Raw genomic sequence first — 14,794 nt, 5'->3', positions numbered from 1 at the left:
AAAATAGTTAGAAATAGAGGAGAGGAGGGAGGGGGCTGAGATCTGGATTAAAGTTAATATATAAATTAATTAATGAAGAAAAAAGGGTTCAGGAAAGAAGGAACGCCATGAAGGGGATTGTTGGACAACAGAGAGTGATGACAGACTCAAACACGCTGACTCAGAGCCCCCAGCATGTAAAGGAGAGGGAGGGAGGGAGGGAGGGAGGGACAGACAGAGAGAGACAGAGAGAGACAGAGAGAGACAGAGAGAAGCACAGCCACATTGGAACTAACCAGGTAAAGAAGACACAGAAATCAGCAAGTAGCCCTCATAGGTAAATGGTCAGCTCTCCAACTCCAAGATGCAGGCCAGCTGATGGGATTAAAGACAAGATCCAACTGTTTGTCATCAAGAGCAAGCCTCACTGGCAAAGCCCCACAAACAGGTACTGCAGTGAAGGAATAGAAAATAGGGCTGGGGGGTTGGGGATTTAGCTCAGTGGTAGAGCGCTTGCCTAGCAAGCACAAGGCCCTGGGTTCGGTCCCCAGCTCCGAAAAAAAGAAAAGAAAAAAAAAAGAAAATAGGGCTGGAGAGATGACTCAGTGGCTAAGCGCACTGACTGCTCTTCCAGAGGTCCTGAGTTCAAATCCCAGCGACCACATGGTGGCTCACAACCATCTGTAATGCATTCTGAGTACAGCTACAGTGTACTTATTTAAGCAAATCTTTAAAAAAGAAAGAATAGAAAATGATTCACTGAGTAAGGAACAGAGAACAGGCTGGTGTAACTGTACTCACTGACAAAATAGACCACAAGCCAGAATTAATTGAAGAGGTAAAGTAATAGAGGACACAGGAGAATATGGTAACTGTAACTATCTTTTCACTGAACATCAGTGCATCCAATTACATAAAGAAATACTGGACATTAAGGGGACAGAGTGGCCCAGGTACAATAACGATGGGTGATTTCAGTACCCAACTCTAGTTAAAAGATCATCCAGATTTAAAAATAAAATCAAACAGAGCTGCACAGTGATGGCACACACCTTTAATCCAGCACTCTGGATGCAGATGCAGGTGGATCTCTTAAGTTCAAGGCTAGCCTGGTCTACCAAGCTCATCCTAGGACAGTCAAGGCTATACAAAGAAACCCTGTCTTGAAAAAAACAAAACAAAATATCAAAAAGAAATTTAAGAGTTAAACTTCACCATAGACCAGAGAGAATCGGTAGCTGTCACAGAGTATTCTGTGCGGCATCTGAGGAGCATACATCCTTCCCAGCAGTGCATGGAACTTTCTCCAAAGCAGAGCATGGTCTGGGACACATTGTGGCTTTGCAGGGTAAGCATACAGATAAAACAAGCCTTAACAAATACAAAAGAAAATTGACTTTCCTTTCCTTTATCAGAATGGATTTCAACAAGAAACCAATAGTAAGAGAATCTGCAGGACAACTGAAGATGAACAATACAGTAAGATACATCTAAGGCATAGTGACGTTCATTTACATTATAAAAGCAGAGAGAGCTCAAACTAATGAAGCACCCCAAGGCCGTAGAAGAGATCAAGCCAAGTCCCCGTCTCTTAGACAAAGGAAGTGATAGGTCAGAGCAAAAACTCACAAGCTGGAGAGGCAAAGGCACGGCAGAGTGGTTTCTCAGAAAAGATCGAGTGAGCCCTGGTGGTGGTGCACAGGAGGCTGAGGCAGGGGATCTCTGTGAGTTTGAGGCCCACCAGGTCTACAGAGAGAGTTCCAGGACAGCCAATGCTATACCTCAAAACCCTGTCTGGAAAAAAACAAAAACAAAGGGGGGGGGAGTTAAGAAATACCTGGCCAAACTAACCAGAGACCGGGCAGATTCACTGCTGAGTGTTACCAGACTTCAAAGAATAATCAAAAGGAGAACTCACCTACATTTTGTTTTGACCCCCCATTGGCACACAGTGGTTTTCGACAGGGAAGGACAAGAGGAAGGAATGTAATGAGATGTCCGTCAGAAGTGACGAGCTGGCCGGGGGTAGAGAGCATTTGCTGCTCCACCAGGGGCCCCACATTTGGTTCCCAGAACCTTTAACTGTAACTCCAGTTCCTGGGGATTCATACTCCCTTCTGGCTTCCCAGGGCACCTGTGCCAGCACACACACACACACGCACACACGCACACACACACACACACGCACACACGCACACACACACAGTCACACACATTCTTTCCCTCCCCCCTCCCCCCCCACTCATACTTAAATATTTTAAAGTAATGATGTAAGTTTGTGCTTTTGCTCCACTTGGTTCCTCATTATGAACTTCAAATGCATTCTTTAGTTTTCTTTTTGCTGCGTGTTCATCGTCATCTGTTTCTGGTCTTTAATTGGACTTATGTCAAAATTCCCCTTAAAAGTATACTTCTCAGGAGCAGTGCCCTTGATAATGTCAGCGGTTTTCAGGTATGCTCCCTCTTGATCACCTTAAGGAATTCCATTCTACTGAAGATTGTCTTAGTCACTGTTCTGTTGCTGTGAAGAGACACCATGACCAAGGTAACTTATAAAAGAAAGCATTTAACGGGGGCTTGCTTACATTCTCAGAGGTTGGCCCATATATCATGGCAGGGAGCATCGGTGGCGCACGGACAGGCATGGTACTAAAGAAGCAGCTGAGAGCTCTACATATGGATCTGGGTGCAGACAGGGACATCAGGCCTGGCGTGGGCCTTTGAGCCCTCACATCCACCCCCAGTGCCCCTCCTCCAGTGAGGCCACACCTCCTAACCCTTGTAATCCTTTCAAATAGTGCCACTCCCTGGTGACTATGAATTCAAATATATGTGCCTCTGGGGCCATTCTTATTCAAGTTACCAAGATATCTTGATCAAGACAGCTATCAGAATTTATAAACCTTTGAGAGTAAGGCATTGAAGTGACCACATTGTGGATATCGATTATGATAAGTAGTCTGTGTATTGCATAAGCCTCTGATTAATCTACTTATCTCAGAGTATAACTCACTACTTAGACTATATGAATCAGTAATCATAAAGAAAATGGACTTCAAAGCACTCCATTCAGCAACAAAGAACATAAACCTAGAGATGGGAAAGAACCCAATACAAATATGCCAATATAATGCATAAACGCCAATACAAACACATGCATGTCCAGTAACATGTATTTGTCTAAAACACAGGTCTGTTGAAGTATAATTTACATAACAAAATTCACCCACAAGTTACAACGCAGTGACCTTTGATAAACTTGCTGAGCTGAGCAGCCTTTGTTATTATCTGGTTTTGGTACATTTTCCTCATTCCAGGAGATAGATGGATTATCTGTGTGTGTGTGTGTGTGTGTGTGTGTGTGTGTGTGTGTGTGTGTTCTCAGGGTCCAACCAGGAGACAGAAAATAACCACAGCAACTTGAAGGGGGAATGGTAGGAGTTGTATACGTGATAAGGAGTTGAAGCCACAGGAGAGAAGTGCCTAAGGCGTAAAGAAAACATAGAGAGCATAGGAAGGGTGGATACAAACGGCAGCCTCTCCCAAGGGCTACAAAAGCAGCACCAGGCTGTGTCCCCAAGTCTGAGATCCAGGCTGCCTGGCAGAGAAGCATCTGAAGTCAGAGTCATCCGTAGGGAGAAGCCAAGCCAACAGCCTCCACTGGGAAGCTATTCTCAGTGCCTTACCTCAGAACTCAGGCAGGACTAGGAGAAGGGCTAAGCCCCGGACACTTACCATAAAGCTCTCCAAGATGCACTGTGGGAAATCGTTGGGAGAGGCACCGCTAATTGCGCTGTGCTGGGCAGAATCAGTGCATTGAGCTGCCAGCTGAGGTGGGAGCACAGCTGACTGCAACAGGACAAATGCCTTCCTCCTCAGCAGCCTCCCAGCGCCCTCTACACACAAGGCTTTCCTTAGCCAGCTGGCCCAGGAGACATGTTTGAAGCACAGCAGATTCATGGCTCAAAGGCAATAAATTGAAACCTAATAGAATATATGAGGAAGGGTACTCATGAACTGTTTTTTTTTCCGATAAGAAAAATCTGTATCAGGTTTTGCTGAATAGTTCTATGTCAACTTGATACAAGCTGGAGTCCTCTGAAAGAAGGGAACCTCAATTGAGAAAATAAAACCTCAGCCTCCATAAAGTTCAGCTGTCAGCCCATTGTGGGTGAGGCTACCCCTGGGCTGGTGGTCCTGGGTTCTATAAGAAAGCAGGCTGAAGGGGTTGGGATTTGGCTCAGTGGTAGGCGCTTGCCTAGGAAGCGCAAGGCCCTGGGTTCGACCCCCAGCCCCGAAAAAAAAAAAAAAAAAAAAGCAGGCTGAGCAAGCCATGGAGAGCAAGCCAGTAAGCAGCATCTATCTCTCCATGGCCTCTGCGTCAGCTCCTGCTCCAGGTTCCCGCCCTGCTTGAGTTCCTGTCCTGACTTCCCTCAGTGATGGACTGTCGCCTGGAAGTGTAGGCTGAAACAAACCCTTCCCTCCCTGAGTTGCTTTGGTCATGGTGTGTCGTCACAGCAGTTCCCTAACTAGGATGAAGTCCAAGGCCGTCAATTGTTTCTCCTCCCACTCTTTTAAATAAAAGTTTAATGATAGTAGTTCTCCATTTTATAGTTTTGAATTCAATTACAGAAAATTCACTGGCATTGGAATGCATATGTGTGTCGGAGGGCAACCATGGGAATCCTGGGGTTTGAACTCAAGTCCCCGTTGCTGGCAGCAGGCACCTTTACCTCTGGAGCCATGTTGCCACCCCCCCCCTTAAATATACATTTGTTTTTGTTCAAAAGATTAGTAAGAATGTTTATAATTATTTTAAACTCACTAGGAGAATGCAGACTTCTTTCTGTTCTCTATACAACACTTTCCTTCTTGTCTATTTTAGAACTTGGTATGATTTTACCATTGTGCTCAATTAGTGGTCCACCCACATCAGCTTAGTCATCTGAGTCATGGAGTACCCCACAGGATACAGCATGTTAGATGGATGTCAGGCACCGTACCCACTGGGTATCAGGGCTGCCTCAACTCTCTGCTCTGGGGTGGACTCTTACCCCAAGGCCGTGTTGCAGTATTTATGATTAACTAAAAGGTCCCTGTCACACACTTCCTTCTGACCCTTTTATGTGCCTCATGAAAAAGGACAATAAGCAGATTTAATCTGACTTTATTATAGGTTCCAAAGAAAAGAAAAGAGAGAAGGAAAAAAGACTTCCACAGGACCACTGTCACATGCATCGGCCTTCATTGACAAAAACACCATTATGTGGCATGGTTGTAGTTTTATGGAGACAATGGTTTCTGTAGCAACACTTATCAAATGTCTCTCTGTAGTGTGTACCACTTTTTTCTAATAGCTCAGGCCTATGGTATGAAAATTGGTTAACTCCTTATCCAAGGATGTCTGTCTAAGATTTTCTTTGATTTTTTTTTCCCCTTATCCCAAGTGGGATGAAATTTGCCAGAAATTTTAATTGCTTTTAGCTGGTTCTTTGTTCAGAAAATAGTCTCTGAAAGTTTTTTTTATAGAATGCTATTTGACAAGACAAGATTCATGTTCAACCCAAACAGTAGTTGTGATCCCCAAGCCAATGGTACAGAACAAACAGTTGTGTGAACACATTCGCATCCTCCTCCCCACCAGCTAGTGACAATGGACTAGACAACTGGCAATGCTTTGGGATCTGCACCATTTGGGTGACTCAAATTCAGACAAAATATGATATAAATGAGCAACATTTTGTCCAATAAAATGGTCTTTTTGTAATTACCAGCAAAAACAAAACCGGTTGCTGTCTTGTTTTTATATGCTTTAAAAGCAGGCGAGGGTTGGGGTATAATTCAGTATCAGAGTTCTCGCCCGTCACCATCAGGCCGGAGTGGGATTTCCAGCACTACCCAAACAAATAGCAGATTGAAAGCTACCGCATGTGGCTTGGAGGCCAGTGGTTTGTGAACAATATTACTGTGTTACACTTGTATCCAGAACTGTGTGCAAGATGTTGTAAATTTCACTGAGTTAGACATAATCTCATTTTCTCAGAGATACTCTATAATCCAGAATATCTGGATTTTTTTTTTTTTTTTTTTTTTTTTTTGGGTGAACACAGAAGAATCTAGGAGCAGCTGAAGCATGGGGCACAATTGAGGCACTTGTGACCAAGTGCAGAATGATGTCATGCAAGCCTAGTGCTCTGTTGGAAGACTCAGACACAGGAGATTGGTCATTGTGCAGGACTAGTTAAGGAAAAAAGGGTCTTCTCATTGGTCATCAAAGGAAGTAAGAAATGAGATTACCAACAAAATAGCCCTTCCATGACTTGATTAGGCACTGACTAGCTTTCTAGAATATGACTCTGTAGCATTTGCTAAGTAAGGTCTCTGGGGGCTCAGCCTCTCTTTAGAAATCTGCTTTGAAAAGTCTAATTTTCTGTGGTCATACATGAGATTTCTATAGTAATGGTCATGTTGACAGTCTCTATAGGAAGCTGGTTACAAGGGTTCTCCAAGGGGTCTCAAGCAAGGGGAAGTTCTTTCCTTCCCTGAGCTACCAGACAGGAGTAAAGGTAACCCATGAAACTTTGTTCTAAAGCTAGAGGAAACACCTGACGTTCAGGGGTGGTGGTGAGCAGTTAGTAACACGTTTAATTAGTAGCCTCTAGAATCTAGAGTTTTGTGTTGGTGCAATTCTTTTGTTAAAAAAGCCACAGCCCTTTTCTATAGGTGCTCTTAACACATGACCTCCGGGCTCAGCCTTTCCAGTGCTGGAATTGCAGGCATGAGCTTCCTACCACACTGGCTTTGGGAGTGTGGCATTTAAGAGAGCTTGAGACCGGAGCCTGGAGGAGAGATTTGGTCGTCACTGTGTTTGTGCCTGCAGATCTCTTTCTCTCACTGTCTTACACTGAACCTGTGTGTGTGTTTCCCCCTCAATCAGTAACCACATTGGCCTTCTCAGTGCTCCACACAATGTCACTAATTCAGCCGAGTTGTGACATGGGTGGAAATGGACTCTTGAGTAGCGTGTAGAGCTTCACCTGTTTCCTCCCTGCGTAGATGTAGCGCCTAGGTGCCACCCTAGTACTTAGCTGCAGCCCCCCGTGATGGTCCCTTAGCTTCTCTTCCCTTCTCACTTCCTGCTCCCTTATCTCTGGTTCCCATGTAGATGCTGACATCCGGAGGAGCGTGGTCTCAAACGGTAAATCATCCTTCTCCCAGAATTTGTGAGTATCTTTTCATTTGTTTAATAACGTTGCTGTGTATGGAGAAACAAACCCAGATCATGGCCTGTGGTTGAGAAAGGTCACAGCAAAAGCCATTCCGTTACAAGAGGAGGCAGGGTTCAAGTGATGGCCCTGTCCTGTGGGGGCCACTCAAGGGGAGAAAGGCCACATCTTCTAGAGGTCCCACAGCAGTTTTACTGGTGTTATAAACGGGCAGAGTGTCCGTCTTAAGTAAAGAAGCTGAATTTTAGAGAAAGGAAACAGAGACCTCTCTGTACCATGTAGTGCTGGGAGGTGAGAGCAGTACTTGTGTACAGTCACTGACGAGCAGTGCATGTGTCTGGCAATGTGTAAAGAAAGGTCAGGGGTCTGGCCTTGGGCCCCGTGGGGAAGCCCCAGCCTTCTGACTTGGCTCTCTCCCTTCCAGCTCCCACTGCTTCCTACACTCCACCTCTGCTGAGGCCGTGGCCATGGGGCTTCTGAAGCAATTTGAGGGGATGCAGCTTCCAGCTGCCTCGGAGCTGGAGTGGCTAGTCCCAGAGCATGATGCCCCTCAGAAGGTAGGCTTTTCCCGTTCCTCCATGCCCAGGAGCCTGTGAACCCTCTGCTCTTGTTCTCCTTTCTCACCGCCCCAGGCTGGAGTGAACCTGTATATCTTTCCTTATTCAGGAACACAGGTTGTTTACAAGTGTGTTGAGTGCCTGAGTGAATGACTGAGTGGGTGAATGCCTGCCTGCCTCGGTTTCCCTGGCTGTTGCTCCCTCACCATCCTCTTCCACAGAGGAAGAGCTCTTTGTGTCTAACTTTTAAGATTTTGTGTGAGAGTGAATTTTTCAAATTCCTTTTCCTCTGTAGTTGAATCTTTTGAGGCGTAAGGCATGCTGGCATAGTAAAGACCCCAGGAAGGGTAGGGGCAGTATCAGCAATGGGTACCGGCGTCCTAGAATGCTGAACTAAAGATTCTGGCTTCTAGTAGCCTGGTACCTACTAGTTTGTTTTTAAATTGGGGTTTGTTAGAGCCCCAGCCTGTGTTAATTCTGACGTATGTCTTATCGTCTCTGCTTCTGTTGTGGCCAGAGCGCCAAGCATGCGTGTCCAGGCCGGCTCATGTGCACTTTTCTCCTGTAGCTCCTGCCTATCCCAGACTCCCTGCCCATCTCACCAGATGACGGGCAGCACGCAGACATCTACAAGCTTCGGATCCGTGTCCGTGGCAACCTGGAGTGGGCTCCACCGCGGCCTCAGATCATTTTTAACGTTCATCCAGCCCCAACGTGAGTAGCCAGTGTCTGTGCCCTGTGTCAGAGAGGATTCATTCTCTTGGCACTGTAGGAGCCATCTTACCTTTGGTCTCTGCCTCTGGCTGTGCTTTCCATACACTTCTGTGTATTTAAAAGCACGGAAAGACAATCCTCCACTTTACTTTTGTCTTAAAATTCTTCTACCCTTCAGGTCTCTCCCATACTTAACTGGACCCCCCACACACACACACATACTTTATTTTTTTTTTTTTTTTTTTTTTTTCTTTTTTTTTTTTCGGAGCTGGGGATCGAACCCAGGGCCTTGCGCTTCCTAGGCAAGCGCTCTACCACTGAGCTAAATCCCCAACCCCTATTTTTTTTTTTTTTTTTTCTTTTTTTTCAGAGCTGGGGACCGAACCCAGGGCCTTGCGCTTGCTAGGCAAGCGCTCTACCACTGAGCTAAATCCCCAACCCCACACATACATACTTTTAGATCAGCATTCCCAGACTGTGCCTTCCTCCCAGCACTGTGAGCTCACTGGGTTTTCTTCTCCTTTTAAGATAAATGCTTTTCTCTCCCTTTGTTCTTTCCTACTTACTATCCCTCATCCCTTACATTTGTACAAAAAAAGTGGTTCACTGTAAGGATAATCCCTTACTCACTGCCATGGCCTGACCCAGTACACCCTAACCTCATAAACCCTCACTTTGCACTAGTGCTCCCAGTAGAACGTAAGTCTGTTCAACTACAAAGTTGGTGAATTCTTGGCTCTCCCTTCCTCACAAGAGTCTTCACACCCTTATCCTTTACACCCCAGATCCCTGTGTAGCTACCATCTGCTAGTCCCCTCCTTCACCTTCCTGTAGGAGGAAGATTGCTGTGGCCAAGCAGAATTACCGCTGTGCAGGATGTGGCATCCGGACCGACCCTGGTAAGTCCCATCATAATGGCCGGAGAGCTCTGTCCTCTGCCATGCCTGTCCTAGGTTATGTGACAGGGTGCGAGGATGGGTGGGGGAAGGGTCCTGGAGCAGGAGAGGGGCATCACCTCAGGGAGCAGCACTACCAGAACCATTTTCTGGAGAAACTGGCTCATTGCAGCTAGGCTCTGAGAGTCTGGGTCTCATTGGTTCCAACAGTGTGGATTCTTCAATGGCCTGTAGGATGGGGTGCAGGAACCATAGATCCCACTGTGCGAGTTCTTTCCAGCTTCAGTTAGAAACCAGTTGACCCTCCCTGCCTGCCTTTTGAAGGCTCCCCAGCTTCTGAGTACAAAGTCACATTAGCCTTTGACTTTCTGGGTTTCTAGATTATATCAAACGGCTGCGGTACTGTGAGTACCTGGGCAAGTACTTCTGCCAGTGCTGCCACGAGAACGCCCAGATGACCGTCCCCAGCCGCATTCTACGCAAGTGGGACTTCAGCAAGTACTACGTCAGCAACTTTTCCAAGGACCTGCTCATTAAGATCTGGAATGATCCTCTCTTCAATGTGCAGGACATCAATAGCGCCCTCTACAGGAAGGTCAAGCTGCTCAACCAAGTTCGGGTGAGACATCCAAACAAACCCTGCCATACATGCCTGCTCTTGTCCTAGCTTCTGTTTCTGTTGGTGCAGTCGCCTAAGGTCACCACACGTCTTGTCATGGTCACCATTCACGTTCCGTGGACTTCCTTGTTTGTCTGTCTTCCAGTGCTGGGGACTAAGCCCAGCATTGATACCCATAGTACTAGCACGGCCCCTGTCACAGAGCTACACTCCCACAGTTCCTGGGTACTTGTCCTGCCAGTCTCAAACCTTGAAGCAGCGCTAAGGCCTGACAGCACTTGAAAGCAAACAGTTTCTGCCCTCACAGAGGACGGGGTTGGGAATTTGAATCTCAGAGTTCTCCAGCGGCTGCCCTTGTGTGTGAATGAGCATTCTGACTTACAGAAGGGCCTTCCATGGCCAAAGATCACATTGAAGTGAAGTGGTGAAGACTGGACTCAGGTGTGAGGGCAGCACTACCCTGGCTGCTGTGTGCAGTCTGAAGGCAGCGGCTGCCCTTCTAACAGCTCCTTCTCCCCTCTTCTCCACCCAATGTCGTCTGCAGCTGCTGCGGGTTCAGCTCTACCACATGAAGAACATGTTTAAGACATGCCGGCTGGCCGAAGAGTAAGTCTCCTGTGGAGGCCAGGGTCCTCCGGCTGCCTCCCCGTTGCTCTTAAAGGAGCATGTCCCGACAGTTGGCTGTTTTATATAAGGAAGAGTTTGCAGAAATGTCTGAAATTAGTCAATGGGAAGCCATGACAGTAATTAAATTGTGTCTTTTTAAAGAAGGACTATGTGTCCATCCATGGCCAGACACCATTTTCCAAGCTCACTCTACAGGGTTTATAAATAAAATGCTTGTGGTATGGGGAGCTGGGGGAGCCTAGAATACCTAGGCTGGCTGAACGTCGCCCACCCCATTAGCTTCTCTCCTTCTGAGGAAGGAGCTCGGTACTGTCATGTACCATGTGAAAAGAAATATTTATTTCCTCTTCCTCCCACTCTCTCTCTTTTCTGCAGGCTCCTGGATTCCTTTGATGTAGTTCCAGGCCACCTGACAGAGGACCTCCATCTGTACTCCCTGAATGACCTGACCGCAGCCAAGAAGGGAGAACTGGGGCCCCGGCTGGCGGAGCTCACCAGAGCGGGAGCCGCCCACGTAGAGAGATGCATGGTGAGGTGGCCTTGCTCTGCCTTGCAGCTGAGGTTTTGCTTGGGGCTTAGGTGGGGCAGAGTTCTTGCCCTTTTGCTCCAGAAACCTGAACCGGCCAGTTGACACTTAGAGAAACCAGAAGGGCTTACTGTTCTCTAAGTCAGTGAGTAATCGGTTCTTATCTGAAGACCCTGGAGTTAGAGGAGGGAGCATTGCTGAGCTGGGACAGGAGGACTCGAATTCAGAGTCAGCCTGGGCTATTCATCAAGACCCTGTCTTGAGAAAACAAAAATAGGAAAACAATTAGGACAGGAGTTGATGCTGGTGCTGGCCCTGAACCAGGGTGAGTACCCTTCAGTGATGGCCACACTGGGTAGACCCTTGACCATAGTCTACACTGCTGTTTTCAGTCCCAGTCTCAGCAGGTGCTCTCTGTGGAAGCCCATTTTCTTCTCTCTGGAATGAAGGGGACTCTTAGATGAGTTGTCCTTCCCTCTTGAGCATTTGCGGACTGATGACAGCTTATTTGACAGGATCTCTGTAAATTCTATTCACAAGTGTAACTTACTGTTGTTCATATACAATCAGCGTGCTAGAAATCTAAAATGATACTTTATACCTGCCCATCTCAGCTGCCCAGTTTTTGGCCTTTGGTGGGGTGGGGGCTGTGGGGGGGGTGGACCTCCTGCAGAATAACCTGACAAGAGAGTGTTGTTTCTGGGAAACACCCTCACTTGACCTTTCCTTAATCAGTAGTGATACATGTTTCAAAATAAAAATTGATGTTGGATTACAGAATTGAGGACCCTCTTTTCAGTACCCTCTCTTCACTAAGGGCTGCTTCAGTGACAAGGGCTTCTCAAGCCCGTGTCTCTTGTCCGTACCTTAAGTTTTGTGTGCGGTGACCAGCCCTGCTTTGGGTCTGGTACTCACAAGTCCAGCCAGAGGCTCTATGCCACAGACAATAGACCCCTTCACCTGCTCAGAGGTTTATTTATGACTTGCGTCCCCCCTCACTGGAGTCCACCCTCCGAGCTGGCCCCTCACTTCTCCTCCATTTCTCTGCTCCACAGCTGTGCCAGGCCAAGGGCTTCATCTGCGAGTTCTGCCAGAACGAGGATGACGTCATCTTCCCATTTGAGCTGCATAAGTGCCGGACCTGTGAAGGTGAGGCCATGCTAGACACAAAGTGAGGGTACTGCCTGAGAGCCCCGTTAGCAGGAGCATGGTGTGAGAGAGTAACTCCACACTCTAGCCCTGAGCTCGGGCTGCGGGGAAAAGTGGCTGTGTGGTGAGTTGCTAACAGCCTGGGATAGTACAAATCGTTTTCTTCTCTCTCTTTTCACCCTGAACAAATAGAGTGTAAAGCGTGTTACCATAAAACTTGCTTCAAGTCTGGAAGCTGCCCCCGGTGTGAGCGGCTGCAGGCCCGACGGGAGTTGCTGGCCAAGCAGAGCCTGGAGTCCTACCTGTCTGACTATGAGGAGGAGCCCACAGAAGCCTTGGCTCTAGAGGCCACCGTCCTAGAGACCACCTGAGGAATGTGCCTAAGCCCTTTGTCTAAGGGTCTGGCTAGGGTCAGATATAGAACTGAGCCACACCTTCGAGGAAGGCGGGGCCTTTTAAAAATATATATTGTCATTTTTTTATGACTTGTCTGCTGTCCAGGTATAGGCAACCTTTATGGGTTGATGGATCCAGTCTATTGTGACAGATATCTGTGGACATTGGGTATTTTCATCAGAACTGACCCTTGGAGTGCCTCTTGTCAGGGGAGTGGACATCAAGACCCAGTTCCGACACGCTTGGCCTCTTCCACTAGGATCAGATCTGGTTTCAGATGCAGCTCGAAGATCATTCCCATTCTTGACTTAGTTCCTCAGCGTCCGAGCCAGGCCTTTCTCAGCCAATGATCTCCTTTGCTGCTGAAACACAAGAATGGTCTTTTCTCTGTCCTAGTCCTAAAAGAGAATAAGACTGCCCTGAGGCACTGAAGAGAAAGGAGGTACAGCCGGGCAGTCTGTCTGACGACTTAGGTATATGGGGGGCAGGTAGGAACAGAACCATCATTGTGCTGGAATCCCCAGGATCTCAAGGGGGCAAACATGGCTTCCCTGGTTCAGATATTCCTGGCACAGGCTGGGTTGTGTACTCTGGTAGGCTTGAAGGAAAGAACAGATCTGAGTCTTAGGCCCGGCCACAAGCAGAAGTGTGGCTGCAGCCGGTGCTTAAGGAGCGGTTTTCTCAGAAGCGCCGACAGCCTCCTCTGGGGTGGTCAGTTCATGCTCAGGCAAGTCCCTGATGCAACCTAAGGCAAGGATAGAAACACCACCCACCATCTTAATAGTGGGTTCCCTATTGCTCTGTACAACTATGTGACCATCATGGTTCTAAGTACAGGTATGACCCAGCTCCATTCTCTGTCCCCCAGCAGAGCTGGGCCCTTCTTGGCTGATCTCTTGCCTCAGTTTCCTTTCTCAGAGTTGGGGAGGCTGTCCCCCCACTAGTAGCGCTAGAGCGCTTGACAGTGTGTGAATGTCTCTGCTTACTCTGAGTAACCGGAGCCTTCCGCAGTTAACTCTCTTCAGCCTTGGTAATGTATGCTGAACCATCCTTTTCCTGTTTAACAGACCCCTCCCCTATCACCTAATGTGCATTTTTTGTGGGAAGTTTCCTGGACTAGGCCGCACATGACTGTGGTGGTGTTTGAGTTGCTGCGCACCTAACGTCTATAACACTGGTCAGGGTTGCCTCTCAGAGCCTGGCATCTGTAACTGACATCCACAGTGCTCTTGTTCTGGAGCTGGCCTGTGTCTCTGTACTTGATTGCTAGCAAAGTCATTGGTGCAGGCAGTGCCCCAAGAGGTCAGACAGAGTTGCACGTTGCTGTAGCTGAGCTAGAAGGAACCAGGGCTCTCCCAGAGAGGCAGAGGCACATTGGTGTAACAGCCAGGCTAAGCTCTAGCAGAGCAAGAGGAACGAGTGGAAACTGACCCAAGGTGTGGCTCCCCTGCCTCACACTTGGGATCTGACAACTCTATGGGCTGGATGACTAGAACAGCTCTCTGCAGGAGATAAGGCAGAAAGCTGAGGCCAAAGCCAGTTTCAAAGAAGAGCTGGTTAGAAATCCTTTCCAACTCTGTTATCACTGAGTCAGACCTTGGATTGGGACTCTGACTCCAGTTCCAGTTCCTGGCTGACTTCCCGTCCAGCTGCTCACTGACGTCACCATCAGCACAGGCTCAAGCAGTCTCCCCGCCTTTCCTGTTTCCCCACCTCCCCTACCCAGTCCCTCTAGATCACATACCCTTTAGAACCCCTGAGTCTGTGCTGTCATTACTGACCACATACCCACGTTTGTTTGTTTGGGAGTTGGGGAGAAGGAGCAGGGAGGTGAGGTGAAAGCCCTTTGTCACTTAATGATATCTGAGGATCCCCTGCTACAGTAGGGAGAGGCATCCCAGGACTGATGGGGCGCTGCAGGAGGGGAACACCCGCTGTCCCAAGGAGAAAACTCCAAGTCCTCTTCCTCTGCTGAGGGGTGGAGAGCTTTCGCTGAACTAACAGAAAGGGAGCAAGAGTCTAAATAAAAATGCTCTGTTTGTGTACAACTTGTGTTTAGAACTGGATTTTCACCTGCTGTAATTTACACACATCCTGACAGTTCA

At 47.7% G+C, this 14,794-nt stretch overlaps 1 protein-coding gene across 1 annotated transcript in view; it reads left to right on the top strand.

Moving 5' to 3' along the window:
- The window catches only part of Rubcn (rubicon autophagy regulator), a 45,831-nt gene extending 31,474 nt beyond the window's left edge, over positions 1–14,357 (top strand). Inside the window, 9 exon segments of the mRNA XM_032900122.1 lie at positions 7,145–7,202; positions 7,630–7,762; positions 8,331–8,476; positions 9,311–9,375; positions 9,753–9,991; positions 10,536–10,597; positions 10,994–11,147; positions 12,200–12,293; positions 12,486–14,357. Of these exon segments, the coding sequence (XP_032756013.1) occupies positions 7,145–7,202; positions 7,630–7,762; positions 8,331–8,476; positions 9,311–9,375; positions 9,753–9,991; positions 10,536–10,597; positions 10,994–11,147; positions 12,200–12,293; positions 12,486–12,664 (1,130 nt within the window). The 3' untranslated portion in view covers positions 12,665–14,357.
- Positions 14,358–14,794: the final 437 nt, after the last annotated feature.

This window comes from Rattus rattus, chromosome 4, assembly GCF_011064425.1.
Source record: "Rattus rattus isolate New Zealand chromosome 4, Rrattus_CSIRO_v1, whole genome shotgun sequence".
NCBI lineage: Eukaryota > Metazoa > Chordata > Mammalia > Rodentia > Muridae > Rattus > Rattus rattus.
Note: the sequence above shows the minus strand (reverse complement) of the source record. Positions and strands in the feature narration are given on the sequence as shown.